This window comes from Macadamia integrifolia, unplaced genomic scaffold (genome assembly GCF_013358625.1).
Source record: "Macadamia integrifolia cultivar HAES 741 unplaced genomic scaffold, SCU_Mint_v3 scaffold362, whole genome shotgun sequence".
In the NCBI taxonomy this organism is placed as follows: domain Eukaryota; kingdom Viridiplantae; phylum Streptophyta; class Magnoliopsida; order Proteales; family Proteaceae; genus Macadamia; species Macadamia integrifolia.
In genome coordinates, this window is record NW_024869661.1 from 345,254 (window position 1) to 359,272 (window position 14,019).

A 14,019-nucleotide genomic window follows, 5' to 3' on the forward strand; every position below is an offset into this window, starting at 1 on the left:
AGAGTCTATTTGGCATACATTTCTTTTGTGTGATTTCACTAAGAGAAGTCGGCCTGCAAGCCCTTTGAGGCTACGTCCTGAGAACCTCTCCTTCATTTAAGTATCTTATTATGTACTTGTCTAGTTCTAACACAATCCCAGAGAATAATCTTAGTGTTTTTTTTTTTCTTTTATTATTATATGCTATTTCATCTGGATGCACAGAAATAATTAAAAATTATTTTTAACCATGATAAACCAAACCCTTATTCCATACTCAATCCTACAAATCAATGGTTTCACCTACAAAGCAAGCAAACCCAAATTGAACAGCTGACAATTCCACAACTTGAACCAATATTTCCGAGCATCCCCATTCTTGATTTCCCTCTTATGATATGCATTAGCATAAATAATTCATGTCACAACATTTTGGCTTAGATATATTGCATTATTATCAGTGAAAATGTGTATCATTGATTACTATCTTATGACAAGAAAGATTATTGAAGTGACCACAAGAAGCTTTTTATACGGACTAAAGCAAGCTCAAGATAATGGGTGGAAGGTTATGAAAGTGTGGAGTGATTCTGAGGAATTAGAACAACTTCTTTTGGAAAAAAAGTACCACATTATGGCCTTGGAACGTAGTTCCAACTTTTTTGGACGTCTATGACATCATCCCTAGCACTAAATTTTGGCTCAAGCCTACCAACAAAGTGGCCCTTTTTCTTAATTTTTTTGCTTCTACGACCATGAACACAAAAACAACTCTCTCTCATTGGTAATGATGTAAATGTATATTCTGTTCTTAGTTAATGATTTTTTTTTTCTTTCCTTAAAAAAAAAAAAAAACAAAAAACAAAAACAAAATCAAAAACAAGAACAAGAACAAAAAACTTGGATTGATTGAGGATTTCATTCTCTGGTTCAAGTCTGGTAGTATAGGGTCTCCTAGGGCACAATCCTAGATGTCCACATCCTCTACAATCACAGCACTAGTGCAGTGAGCATTCAAACTCTAACTTCGAGATTATCATTATCTCTAGCCAATTCCTCTATACGGATAGGATTATCATTTTTGGGGTAATCATTGTCAGTCTGCCAATAAACCCTACTCTTGAAGCCCCCATTGTACAATATGAGTTCTTTTTTTTTGGTAGAAGTACATATGCATCTCATTTTACATATTTTCATAAGCAATGTCGGACTATTTGGCTTTACAAGAACAACTTCAAGGATGTCTTAGGTTCAAACCTTGTGGGAGACAACCAAGAAAAATCAAAGGAAACATTTTGAAACTTCTTTTCCTTTATAAATTTATCTAAGCGAAAGAGTTTTTGTACATGATCGTACACGTGCACAACGCACAAAGCTGTTGGATGGGTATGAGCCATTAGGGTCTATGATGCACCCCATCAACTCCATCCAATGGATGAGCATGGTTATGCACAACCTTTTGCCTTCATTTAATTCAATCACGGAATCACCTTCGAGAGGAGCTATACAGTACAAAGGTCAATCAACTTGTAATGGTCTACAGACTTTGGGGCATTGCCCTTAGGGATTAATAACATATGAGCATAGTTTAATTGATGGAAATAAGGGTCATACAATCATGTGTAGGCGCCAACTAATGGTTTCATACTAGAAGTTTAAAAGTAACCTCCATGACTTCATCATTTAAGTTAGGAATGGTTGATTATGTTAATCATTTTCTTAATCTTTAATGTTAGATCCCTAACTATTTTGTAGTGGCATTTCTACATTTATTATTTATAGAAGAAAAGAACACTATTAGGGTGGCAAAATTACCACCCCACCCTCCTTGTTGGATGTCTACCTGTCAAAGTGTGTGCTCCCATCGGTCTCCATGCTGGTGCAGGGGCCAAACGATCAGGAAGCGTTCTCTCTCCCTTATTTATAACTTCCCCCTTTTAATAGAGTATTTTTGCTGTAGCATTAATTAAGAGGTATAAACATTATGATGAAGATTGCATCATGGTTCCTAAGGTTAGCTTTAGTTTATGCAATGTTCTGCGAAATTCTTTCAAAATAAAATGAAGAAGAGAGCACAAATTGAATGGAGTTATTTGCGATACCTTGAATTACAATGCATGAAAAATGCCAAGCTAACAGAGAGTGATTCCATTGGCAAAGCTTCAGAAATTCTCAACCCAGAGTATGACCAGAGAAGAATTAATAAAAAAGCTTCAGTAAATATTTCAAACTCAAACAGATCAAGCGACAGAAAGCTTTTTTTCTTATAAATACAACTGAAAATATATGAATCTTACAAGGACACCTTAATCCATCAGACCTGAGTTCAAATTGGAGAAGGCAATGCCAAACAGAAACTGCTCATGGGTCAGAATTTTCTGACCCTAAACCTGGGGGAATTAAAGAGAGTGAGTAAAAACAAGGTTGGTTTTTGGGGCTAGCCAGGAATCAATAATTTAACGCCCAAGAAATGCAGCAATCAACATCATATAATGATTCTAGTTTATGGACTTCACAGTAGATTTGGAAGAAAATTACAACAAATATCTTTGGTGCACTTCACTACAGATTTGGAAAAAAAGTACTGTTTGATTTACATGGAACTAACTCTTATTATAGCTTAGGTGAATAACATAGAAGCATAACCACCACCTGAGAAATGTAGGTTGTAGAGAGGGCCATGTAACAATTTCATTACAGTCAGCTTGCCCAAGCTAAAGCTGACTATGGTATGAAAAGCATTCAGACCCAGATTTTCTCTACCCTAAAAATACTAGAGATAGTGGTGGGCGCTCAAATCAAATGAAGAGAATCAGAGATTGAGACTTATTTGAGTTATTTTTAGGACCTGAGAGATAAAAAGTTGTGCAGAGAGGCATGTAACAACTGCATTACTGAAAAAAAAAAAAAAAAAAAAAAAAAGAGGGTCTGGTAAGAGGGAATATGCTGAACTCCAACCACCTGAGAGATAAAGGTTATGCAGAGGCACATGTAACAATTTCATTACTGTCCAATTTGCAACAGCTGGAGCTGATGTGAGTAATTGCAAATGCTTGATCTCACCCCCAGGCCCTGAAAACGTGTGTATGCATCGATGCAACAATGTTATAACCACAATCATCCCCTTTTCACAACTTACCATCACTTTGATTGTTCTCATTAAGTAAACCTAAAGATTGTTTCAGGTAAAGAAAGAGTGATGGTACTTCTGAGGAATCAATTCATTCCTGTTTACACTAGGAGTTACTCTAATGTGGATTTTATTCAAACTGTGAATTTCTACAAGGAAGATAAATGTAATTTTTCTGCATTGCTCAGAAATTCCAAGTCTCTCAGTGATCAAGAAACAGCTGCCTTAATGGAGTTAAGCTACAATAAGACTATCTCAAACCTAAAGAATTTACTATAAATTCCTGAAGATATGGACAAAGGCATGTGATTTTGTTGTAGACAAACTTGTATTATTCAAAACAAGAGAATTATTTGATATCCATGCGGATGAACCTATTTCTGCTCGTTCTTCTTCTTCTTCTTTTGATGTGGGGTGGTGGGATGGGGTGATATTCTCATGCATCATTTCACCGAGGTACGACATGGACCAAATAAGACAAAAGGCATTGATTGTATATAATTTTTCAATCGGATGTATATACCATTTCTGCCCCCCTACAGGATATAAAAAAACCACCCACGCCAACTTGTATGAGGGTGCACAATTCCAGTGTGGTTACAGGCTCAGTGTAACCAACTGTGGTTATGCAGAGCAGAACTCTTCCCCCCCCCAAAAAAAAAAAAAAGCATCAGCTAAAATCACTGAATACTAAATGATGCACATGTACATTCGAATGCCCTGATATAAACAACTTGGAATCTTCATTGACAACCTTTCATGGAAACTAATGTCTTCCAACTGTAGCAACTCTACCCATTTTTCTTTGTCAAATAATTGGCTTCAGGGAATTATAGGTCTTCACTTTTTTTTTTTTGGATAACGATGGGTATCCAAGCCTTCGGCTTGACTAGTCCCGTGGGTCCGTCCATACTGACCGCACAACTGCATGGACCGGGTCATACCGGGATTGAATGAGAACCATTCAATTTTCACCTAAAGCAGACCTAAAGCAGTGAAGAGCACTAGAGACCCCTGCGCGAGTGGCCCCAAAAGGTAAGAGGAGTCGTACTCAGAACCACAAGCTTCCTGAGGTGAAGGTCTTCACATTACACATGATTTCCCAAAAGGACATTTTTGGGCATCGTTGGTGGTCATGTTAGTCAAGACAAGATGGTTTAAACTGATTTGCAGCAATTACTCTATTCAATGGAGTTCATAGGTGATCAAAGAGCCGCTTAATGAGGGAAATTTTATTTTTAGGAAATTCTATTGTCAAGGAAACATTTGGATTATGCAAGGAAACTACTCCCTTCATGGTTTAAGGGAAGAAACTTCTGCACCACATATCATAGATGAGAAAGAAACGAAACTTCATGCAACCTTCAGGCAGAAATAAAACAAAGTTTTACATCAACACTCTTAGATGTCCACTATGCTGTCCAGGGAGATGCCCAATTTCAAAGTTTGACTCACCTGAAAGAATTCAACCACCTCATCAAGACTTTCTTTTTAGTTCATTAATATCCACATGGCTGCTGACTGATGGTTAAAATTAATTTAGCAGATTCACCCTATTGTCCCATGAGAACACATAGGTGTAGTCTATCGAGTGGTTGCTTGCACCACCATTATCACTGGACACAGAAAGGATCTGGTTCAGGTAACACACTTTGTACTCAAAACACTCAAAGTTCAGTGGCCAACATGGGTGTGTTTCCTATTAGAAATATCTGGGAAGCTTCAGCCATGTCTATATTTATATCTATGCCTGTATCTATATATCTATCTATATAACTACCTATCTGTAAACATTACTCTGTGAGCACCTGAAATGGGTCCGTGGAAAAGGAATCACCAAGACATTGGATCTTTCTCATCTTGTTATTTGTTTACTCTTCAGAAAAACTCTGGAATCAGAATTTTCAACCAATTAAATCTCTGAAAAATGAGACAAGGGATTAAGGGTGTGATGTAGATGCACGATGGATTTAGGGAAAAAAAAAAATCTTTTTGATTTGATTTTCTTTTGTTTTAGAAACAATTTCTTTGAAATTAGTTAGTTTATAATTTTAGATTAGTTTCCATTTTAAGTTAGTTGCCATTAATTTTTGATTTTTTTTCTTTATATTGGACATGTAAACGATGAAGAAGTTCAATTTTAGATTTGAAGAATAAAGATTTGATTAAGAGTTTTGGTACGAGAACCATGGCTGTCGATTTCCCCTACTTCCTCCTCTGGAATTTTCCCATCTCTTCTCTGTTCATTCTCTTCTTCCTTTTTATTATTCTGGTTTCCTTCCCCTCTCCTCTCTTCTTCTTCCCCTGTTTTCTTGTTCCTGGTACTTGATTCTGTGTTTTTCTTCTCTGCTGGTGGTAATACCACACACCCAAGAAGCTGCTGGAACCTTGTCCCCTACCGATTGAGACTGAGATTAAGGTCGAAGGATGCTGCCTTGAAAGCCACCCAAACCTCATAGCATCAGCTCCAAGGTCTTTCTCTGCGGTGAGAAATTGAACCTGCAACCATGCTGAAAACCTACTCCTCCGCCAGGTTCAGTTCGACCACTGAATGCTCCTCCTTCAATCAAGTTTTTTGGGTGTCCAACAGAGGGACTCAAGAGGCTTGCTAGTGGAAAACCTTCGTCTGAAACCACAGCTTGAATCGTTCTCTTATAGCTGAGATTTCCTGTTGATAGCAGGGCTGGGTCTATCGCCCCTGGTGCTCCATCGACAAGAAGGTGAGCTCTTTTTTTTATTTTACTACTTAATTTATGTTTTTCCAGAATTGCCCCTCTCCCAATGACTTAGGCTGTGTCCCATATTTAGTGTGTGCTACCTATCCAATCCTCATTAGTTAATTTAAATCCCACTTATGTCCTCTTTGTTTGATCGACTCTTCTAGACATTAGGGACACTCCCTTCTAAAGCTCCATTTGTTTACAATTCTGCCATTTAGTGAAGCTTTATTTTAACACAACCTATCATTGGTTATTGTCTTTGTTTTATTGAGTGTCTAAGTGGATCCTAAGCGATCCGACTCTCTCGGATCCGCATCAAGTGGTATCAGAGCAAATTTTCCTGCAGTTTTTCTAATCATGACATGTCACATGATCAATGCTGAGTTGCACAAATTATATCGCGAGTTAGCCGAGAACCAAAAGAATACTGATGCTAGGCTTGAGAGGACTGAAGCCAAGTTTGATAAGTTTATGGAAGAGATGATTGCCTTTATGAAGAGGTCCGACAAGCGAGCTGAAGAAGGATCTTCTACATTACCTCCTCAACTCAACACTTTACGGATCGAAGATACGCCTTAGAGACAGCAACTTGATCCAATTGTTCCCCAGGATGTTACCCGACAATTTTCCGACAGAGATTATAGCATCAAAATTGAGGTTCTCGAGTTCAGTGGTGAAAAGGGAGCTGAGGAATTTCTTGACTGGCTTACCAAAGTGGAGAGAATTTTTGCATATAAGTCTCTTCCAGACGTGAAGAAGTGTGAACTCATCATCACCAAGTTTATTGGGTATGCAAGTTCATAGTGGGATGATTTACTACATGCAAGGTTTGTCAGAAGACTTGGACCCGTTACCAATTGGGAGGTCATGAAGCAAATCCTGACTGAAAAATTTGTTCCTCTTAATTATGAAAAGGTAATGTTCTATAAATTACTTAAATTGCAACAAGGGAACAAAGATGTGGATTCCTACACCCTCGAATTCCACAAACTGTCTTTAAGGTGTCGACTTTAGGAAACAGACCAACAGCGGGTGATGCGATATATCATTGGGTTAAGTACTGAGATTCGACTTGAGTTGGCTAATACTGATTTCAGGTCTGTTGATGTGGCAGCAGCTCATGCCAAGATAGTTGAAGAAAAATTCATTTATTGGAAGGGTATGCTCAAGACTTCTTCAGTTTATAGACCTCCACCACGTATGAAGGAAAAGAAGCCTGAAGCTCGCAGAGTTGAAGAAAAAAGGTCAGAGTTCAACAAGGATAGTGTTGGGGTGAAGAGTATCATATGCCATAGTTGTGCGAGAAGGGTCACTATTCCAACAAGTGTCCCAACAGGACTCGTTCTGTGAATGTAGCAGAGAAGCAACAGAAAGAAAAGAGTGAAGATAAATCTCATTTATATCCTTATCCCCTCGAGGATGATGATATTGTCGATAATGAAGATGAGGATATAGAAGCTCATTCAGCTAACCTTTCATCTTTTTCGAATAAACTAGTTGATAAGGCTCCTCTCTTCAGACAAAAGGGTACTCTCCTGCACGGCTCCAACCATACTGATGTTCATGCAGTTGTTGATACTGGGGCAGAAGCAAACTTCATATCTGCTGAATTTGTTCAAGCACATAACCTTCCACAGAAGCAGCTTTTCAAGAAGATTCACGTGCGAGGTTTTGGACCCACAGCTCGAGAAGAGGCCACTACAGTTGTTCGAGTACACTTACAGTTTGGGCCGATACAGTACCATGTCACCTGTTTGGTCACCCCATTGGCACTTGCGACATTCTTCTAGGGTGACCTTGGCAGGGACATGCAGGCATTTTCTATGATGGTGCACGGAACACCATCAAGGTAAAGCAAGGAGGTCGTATGCACTTAATGAGGCCACATGCATTATCAGACATGCCATGTCGTCGACTGACTCCAACTCCAGTGACACGTCAGCCTACTCTCCCTCCTCTAAGTGCTGTGTTCCCATCGTCTGTTTCGGGATATGTGCCACCTCCTCGGCGAGCGATTTACAAGGGAATCTTGGGAGCACGACCTAACTCGACGGAGTCGAGTTCTTTTAAGACCGGGAGAGCTGATGCAGATGCAGATGCACGATGGATTTAGGAAAAAAAATCTTTTTGATTTGATTTTCTTTTGTTTTAGAAACAATTTCTTTGAAATTAGTTAGTTTCTACTTTTAGATTAGTTTCCATTTTAAGTAAGTTACCATTAATTTTTTATTTTTTTCTTTATATTGGACATGTAAACGATGAAGAAGTTCAGTTTTAGATTTGAAGAATAGAGATTTGATTAAGAGTTTTGGTATGAGAACCATGGCTACCGATTTCCCCTACTTCCTCTTCTGAAATTTTCCCATCTCTTCTCTGTTCATTCTCTTCTTCCTTTTTATTATTCTGGTTTCCTTCCCCTCTCCTCTCTTCTTCTTCCCCTGTTTTCTTGTTCCTGGTACTTGATTCTGTGTTTTTTTTCTCTGCTGGTGGTAATACCACACACCCAAGAAGCTGCTGGAACCTTGTCCCCTACCGATTGAGACTGAGATTAAGGTCGAAGGATGCTGCCTTGAAAGCCACCCAAACCTCATAGCATCAGCTCCAAGGTCTTTCTCTGCGGTGAGAAATTGAACCTGCAACCATGCTGAAAACCTACTCCTCCGCCAGGTTCAGTTCGACCACTGAATGCTCCTCCTTCAATCAAGTTTTTTGGGTGTCCAACAGAGGGATTCAAGAGGCTTTCTAGTGGAGAACCTTCGTCTGAAACCACAGCTTGAATCGTTCTCTTATGGCTGAGATTTCATGTTGATAGCAGGGCTGGGTCTATGAAGAAGGTGGGCTTTTTTTTTATTTTACTACTTAATTTATGTTTTTCCAGAATTGCCCCCCTCTCCCAATGACTTAGGCTGTGTCCCATATTTAGTGTGTGCTACCTATCCAATCCTCACTAGTTAATTTAAATCCCACTTATGTCCTCTTTGTTTGATCGAGTCTTCTAGACATTAGGAAATTTGAAGTTATTTACAACTCTGCCACTCCCTTCTAAAGCTCCATTTATTTACAATTCTGCCATTTAGTGAAGCTTTATTTCAACACAACCTATCATTGGTTATTGTCTTTGTTTTATTGAGTGTCTAAGTGGATCCTAAACGATATGACTCTCTCGGATCCGCATCAGGGTGATTTTAGTAACAGAATAGTTGGTGATAAATAGAAAGTCGAGGAAATAGTTGTCAATGCGTCCAGGCGCCGTAGACACCTTGTTGGTGTAGCCTAGCGTCTGGACCCCCTTCAACGCCTTGGGTTGCCCAGATTTCGTGACAACTACAGTTCGAGTATTAGAAAAGAGATTAAGAGAGTGGGGAGCCTTGATAATAAGCTGACAGTCAATGATGGAGCAAAATTGATGTACATTCTCTACAAAAAAAACTTTGCTTAATGTTATCAAAATTGTCCTAAAACACCCAGTGTAAGAGTCCATACTAAAAAGGAACTCAATTACCATTAAGCAGGCAATAATTTCCCTTTGCAGTCTAAATTAGTCCTAATCGTTGAGAACTGAATTTCGTTTTATCTTTGATGAAAAGATTATACGTTTTCCTCATTTGGTCACTAAGACTCCATCTTTGAGTTGGAGACCTCTCTCTTTCTTTCATTCTTCCCTTTCCAATTCTTTTTCTTTTCCTTCTCCTACCTTTCTCCATTATCAAAGAAAATCCACCATCAAAGCTTCCAGTCCTGAGGTTAAGTTTCACACATTATGAATCAGCTTCTATCTCAAAGAGTTTTTGTTAGGAAATCATTTTGATTGCTTTCCTCCCGTACCATGAAGCATACAAAGCACCAGTAAAGTTACCAAAACTACCATCAAAGCATCCAAACTGCCCTCACAACTTGTTTTAGTTGAAGCAACTGGAATTAGGTGTAGTTCATGTGCAACAAATCTCCTTCCCACTGATTAATGGGTCGGCTGCTATTAGTTTATGGTAAGCATTTCTTATGTATGTCACAACTCACAAGCAACCTTGCAAAGAAACCTCCCTCTCGAACGAATTTTTTCACGAGTTGCGAAAGGCAAGGATCTTTCTTGGGAGGCATGCCTTTCAAGCAAAATTTTTTTTTTTTTCACAAACAGTAGCCCAGTTAGTGACTTCATGTGCTTTATCCATTCTTAAATTGTCAATCCTCAATTTTATAATATTTGAATTTTTGTTGTAGACAACTCCTGCTCACTATGATTGGAGCAAAATAAACATTCCCTTGGGTGTTTGACTGAATCCTAAATGCCACTTGAAGGAGATCTCTTTCAAGGTTCATATTTCTATTCCCATAAGAAAGATGATTACAGATGAAGCCCATCCTGTGATTTTTAAACTTCATTTGGTTTACCAGCTACACTAGTAGATTTTCTTGCCGACCTTGTGAGACCTCAAAGGCATAATAAGGTCACTACTACTCCTATTCACTTCTTAGGAATGAAAACATTGAGAATGGCTTACAAGAAAGGCACTTCTTAAGAGAGTTACAAACAAGAGGATGAGTGTGAAAAGTTTCTTGCAAGGGAGCTCTTTGCAAATAACACTCTTGAGAAGGCTGTTCATGAATAAAGATTCTACAAAGGATTCTTTTTTAAGACAAAACGCAACTTCAAAGGTGTTAGAACAAACACCAACAAATTCAAAGAAAACAAACACGGATTCACACAAGACACAGATTTAACGAGGTTCACTCACCGACGAGGTGTGCTACATCCTCAGGCAAAGAAGAAGATGACACAATATGTTGGAAGAAAAGTTACAGTGGAGATCTCTCTCAAGAACACCCAAATCGCAGCAAGAAAACTGTCCTAGAAACCCTAACACGAAAAACCCCCAAATCTCACAAGACATGATCAACAAGACCATAATATATATATATATATTCCTAGTCGGGTTGATCCATTGGGTCGTATCGTACCGGTAACTATGCCCACTCACCTGGTTTTTTGTTTTTTTTTTTTTTTTTTTTTTTAAATCTCTCCTCCCCTGACCATGTGGGCCCATGTGGATGAACCCGTTCCCCGTGCCATCATTGGTATGGCATGTAGGGGCTTTTCACCTAAACTACAGCTTGGAAAACCCTCTCCCAAAAATTGTTTTGCTCATTAGGCAGCTACTCACATGAAAGTTTTTCAGAAAAGAGTTGTCTTCCAACAAATTCAAACGAGAAAAATAAGCACAAAGGAAACCTATAGTGGTGAGTTTTACTAGCAATAGAAAAAATATTAAGAGCGATAAAATTAAAGAATGCAGATGATTTTCAATATTAGCACTAGTCTCATCAAAAAGTTGGAAGAGTTCCCCTTTCACATGAAAAACCAAGTCAAGAAAGAAAAATCCATTCTCTATGATATTTTATTTTTTTAATGGTAAGTAAACATTTTCATTAAAAACACGAAAGGAGCGACCAATAAATGAATGCTATACACCACATCAGCCGAGTCGCCCCAAGAAAGCAAAATCATTTCATCCCTAAATACCTGGAAAGCTGACATCTGAAAAGATTTGAAATTTTTTTTTTCTCTCTCTAGCAGCTATCCTGTACACTGGTTTTTCCTTAGCTTAATAGATTCTTGCATTCCTCTCCCTCCACATAAGACCGGGAGAAATAAAAAATAAACATTTTCGACACTATTGCTCTTCCATCTACTGGCCCTTCCTCTCATTCCACCATGACTGAGAGAATAGAAGCCAAGAATACCCATTCTCAAATTTAGACTCCAAATGAAAAATACATTACCATATAAATTATAAGGATTATTGTTCCTTTATAAAAGAAACCCTAACTTGGTCTACAAACTACTAACAAAGGAAAGCTCAAATTTAGGAAATGAATGTACTAATGCTTTTCTGTATAATCCATAATAATAGTTAGTTGTCACCCCCGTAATGAGCCTTGTGAGCTTCATCAAGGCTTTTTGTTCATGAGATTTAAGCAAACAACCTAAAAGCAGTACATCACAGGCCTTCCTTCTCTTTATAGACTGCTTATATATCACATATCAATTCCAAACCAAAATGGGACCATTCATTCCAGGTGGTAAACAATCACAGCCTAATCAAATCATATAAAATGATAAGAAGCAAGTTTTGGATGAAATGTTTCAATCTGTAAACATGCGATACAATCACCCAAACTTTGAAGGAAAATGGAAATGAAGAAGGCAAATAATCAATCTAATTGTGCTCAAAATGTAATTACCAACACAAGGAGATAGGGAGTATGAAAACCATCCAAAACACCCTGAAGTCTCTCAACTCACCTATATGACCACTGAAGGTGAGGATAGATAATAACTACAGATCACTATAAGCTATGATTCCATTTAACAAAAGAATCGAGCAAATATGATACTCATTGATGTATTTTAAGGATGAACTCAGAATCATAAATATAAAGCCAAAATAGACATTCAGGAAAAGAAAAAAAAAAAAGAAGACTAACCACTAAACATGTAGCAGCAACTGAAGGAATTTGTCATACATTCTTGTTCTTCTTCATCTTTGAAGGGGGCCATCGGCCCTTCTTCCTCAATTGCCGCTTGCGGACAAGCCTTTTCCGCCGTAGTCTTATCTTCTTTGCCAATTTCATCCTCAGTTTTGCCTCAAGCTTCAACTGCAGCTTGGACTCCAAAGGAAGATTCTCAACTGACACTGTTTCTTCCTTATCTTCTCCTGGTGGCCCATCATCCTCGGGACTCATTCCATCAGTGTCTATAGAAGCTCGAACAGTCAAGATTCTTCCTGCTGGAACTCCAGTAGGTGTACTTGTAAAGATCTGAATTCCATTGAATGGTTTTGGTTGCAAAGCAATGTATTTATTCTGCAACCTTGAGACTGGAGTCCAATAAATTTATAGCTTAAAGTAGGAGATATAAGTTCAGCAGGGTACACAAAGATAATCAAAACAAGACCCAGAAATCAGAGCTTCTAAACAAAGAAACCACATTGCAATCAAGTTACATTGAGATGGAGTTATCCATACGAAGAACAAGTAAAGCAAATCGCATTCTAACTGTTTGAAAGAAAAATCACTGGTGAGAAAATTACAGGAACTACGGATTCAGAAGCACAAAAAGATCTAATGGGAACAAAAATCAGATGAAAATGATACTGGCAGCGAGGCGACCTAAAACCCAAAATTATAAACTTCTCTTTTTCTTCCCCCCCCCCCCCCCTCTTTTCTCCTTGGTTGGGTGGCTTAAAAACGATATAGAAGCAACATAGAAAACAGAAGAGGTGAGAGAAACAAATGCAGACGTCAAAATGAAAAATCCATAGCTAAATCAACCTGAAAAGGAAAGCATCAGAAGGCTCAGGACAAAATCCAAATTTCCCACAGACCCACAAAAGGAGAGAAAGAAGAAAACCAATGGGAAACTCTGGAGAAATTTGAAATGAAAAAAAAAACCAGTAATGTAATCAGTTCGAAATGGCGAAAATAAACAAGAACAAGAGATAACCCATTAAAGCTTAGTATCTCATCAAAGATGAAAAGCAAGAGCTAAGTAGATAAACATAGTAAACAGAGAGTAGATACTAAAGAGGAGCAGAAAGAGAGGTTCTTACTCCGCGTAGCTTCAATGGCCGTTGATCGAGACGACGCAGGAGAAGACACAGAGGAGATAAAAGGAGAGAAGATAAGGAGAGCCATCTCCCCTCGTATTTTGGTTTGTTTTGGACACGCCAGGGCCAGGCGCCCACCTTATGCTGGACCAAGGTCCTGCGAAGAGGATAAACCGATACATCTTTGAGGAATCTGGCTATAGTGCACCACGTGTCTAGTTACGCCTTCAAATGAAATTGCCTTCGGGAGCTGGCCGAAACCAATCAGAGGATGAAACTTCATCCTTCCCATGCGCTTATGCCGGGTGTCAACCGATCGGGCCTAATCAAGCTTCCCCACTTTAACCTAGCATAGTGACCTATTCATTGGTTGGGGCTTAGTAAACAAGCTACAATGGGGCTTTAAACGGTCATTAAACGTGTTGGCTTAGCAAATGGGCTCTAAATGGGCCCTTAAATATGTTGGGCCAAGTCAGGCTATTAATCAAATGGGCGCCCATCGGATAACACCTTGCACCAAAAACAACCTATTAATAGACATATCGGACTATAGTCCCACATGTTTATCAATTGGGCTAGGCCATGT

General features: G+C 38.7%; 1 protein-coding gene across 5 annotated transcripts; it reads right to left on the minus strand.

Moving 5' to 3' along the window:
• Positions 1 to 2,049: 2,049 nt before the first annotated feature.
• On the minus strand, positions 2,050 to 13,598 carry LOC122068243 (50S ribosomal protein 5 alpha, chloroplastic). 5 transcript variants are annotated; one of them, XM_042632111.1, is made up of 3 exons: positions 13,437 to 13,597; positions 12,352 to 12,704; positions 2,050 to 2,369 (listed from the first exon to the last, which is right to left on the minus strand). In XM_042632111.1, the coding sequence occupies exons 1-3, from the start codon at positions 13,519 to 13,521 to the stop codon at positions 2,364 to 2,366; spliced, it is 444 nt and encodes a 147-aa protein (XP_042488045.1). In that variant the 5' UTR covers positions 13,522 to 13,597; the 3' UTR covers positions 2,050 to 2,363. The 5 variants fall into 5 exon arrangements, with proteins under 5 accessions (XP_042488045.1, XP_042488042.1, XP_042488040.1 ...); XM_042632108.1 differs by having other exon boundaries at positions 12,313 to 12,704; positions 13,437 to 13,596; XM_042632106.1 differs by lacking the exon at positions 2,050 to 2,369 and adding an exon at positions 2,473 to 3,051 and having other exon boundaries at positions 13,437 to 13,598.
• Positions 13,599 to 14,019: the final 421 nt, after the last annotated feature.

Bases quoted from the DNA above. Each gene is read 5' to 3' on its own strand.
- LOC122068243 (XM_042632106.1), bottom strand. From the start codon at position 13,521: ATGGCTCTCCTTATCTTCTCTCCTTTTATCTCCTCTGTGTCTTCTCCT. The intron at 12,705-13,436 runs GTAAGAACCTCT...ATTGGACTCCAG, and splicing joins GGCCATTGAAGCTACGCGGA to TCTCAAGGTTGCAGAATAAA. The intron at 3,052-12,351 runs GTATGACAAATT...ACACGTTTTCAG, and splicing joins AGATGAAGAAGAACAAGAAT to GGCCTGGGGGTGAGATCAAG.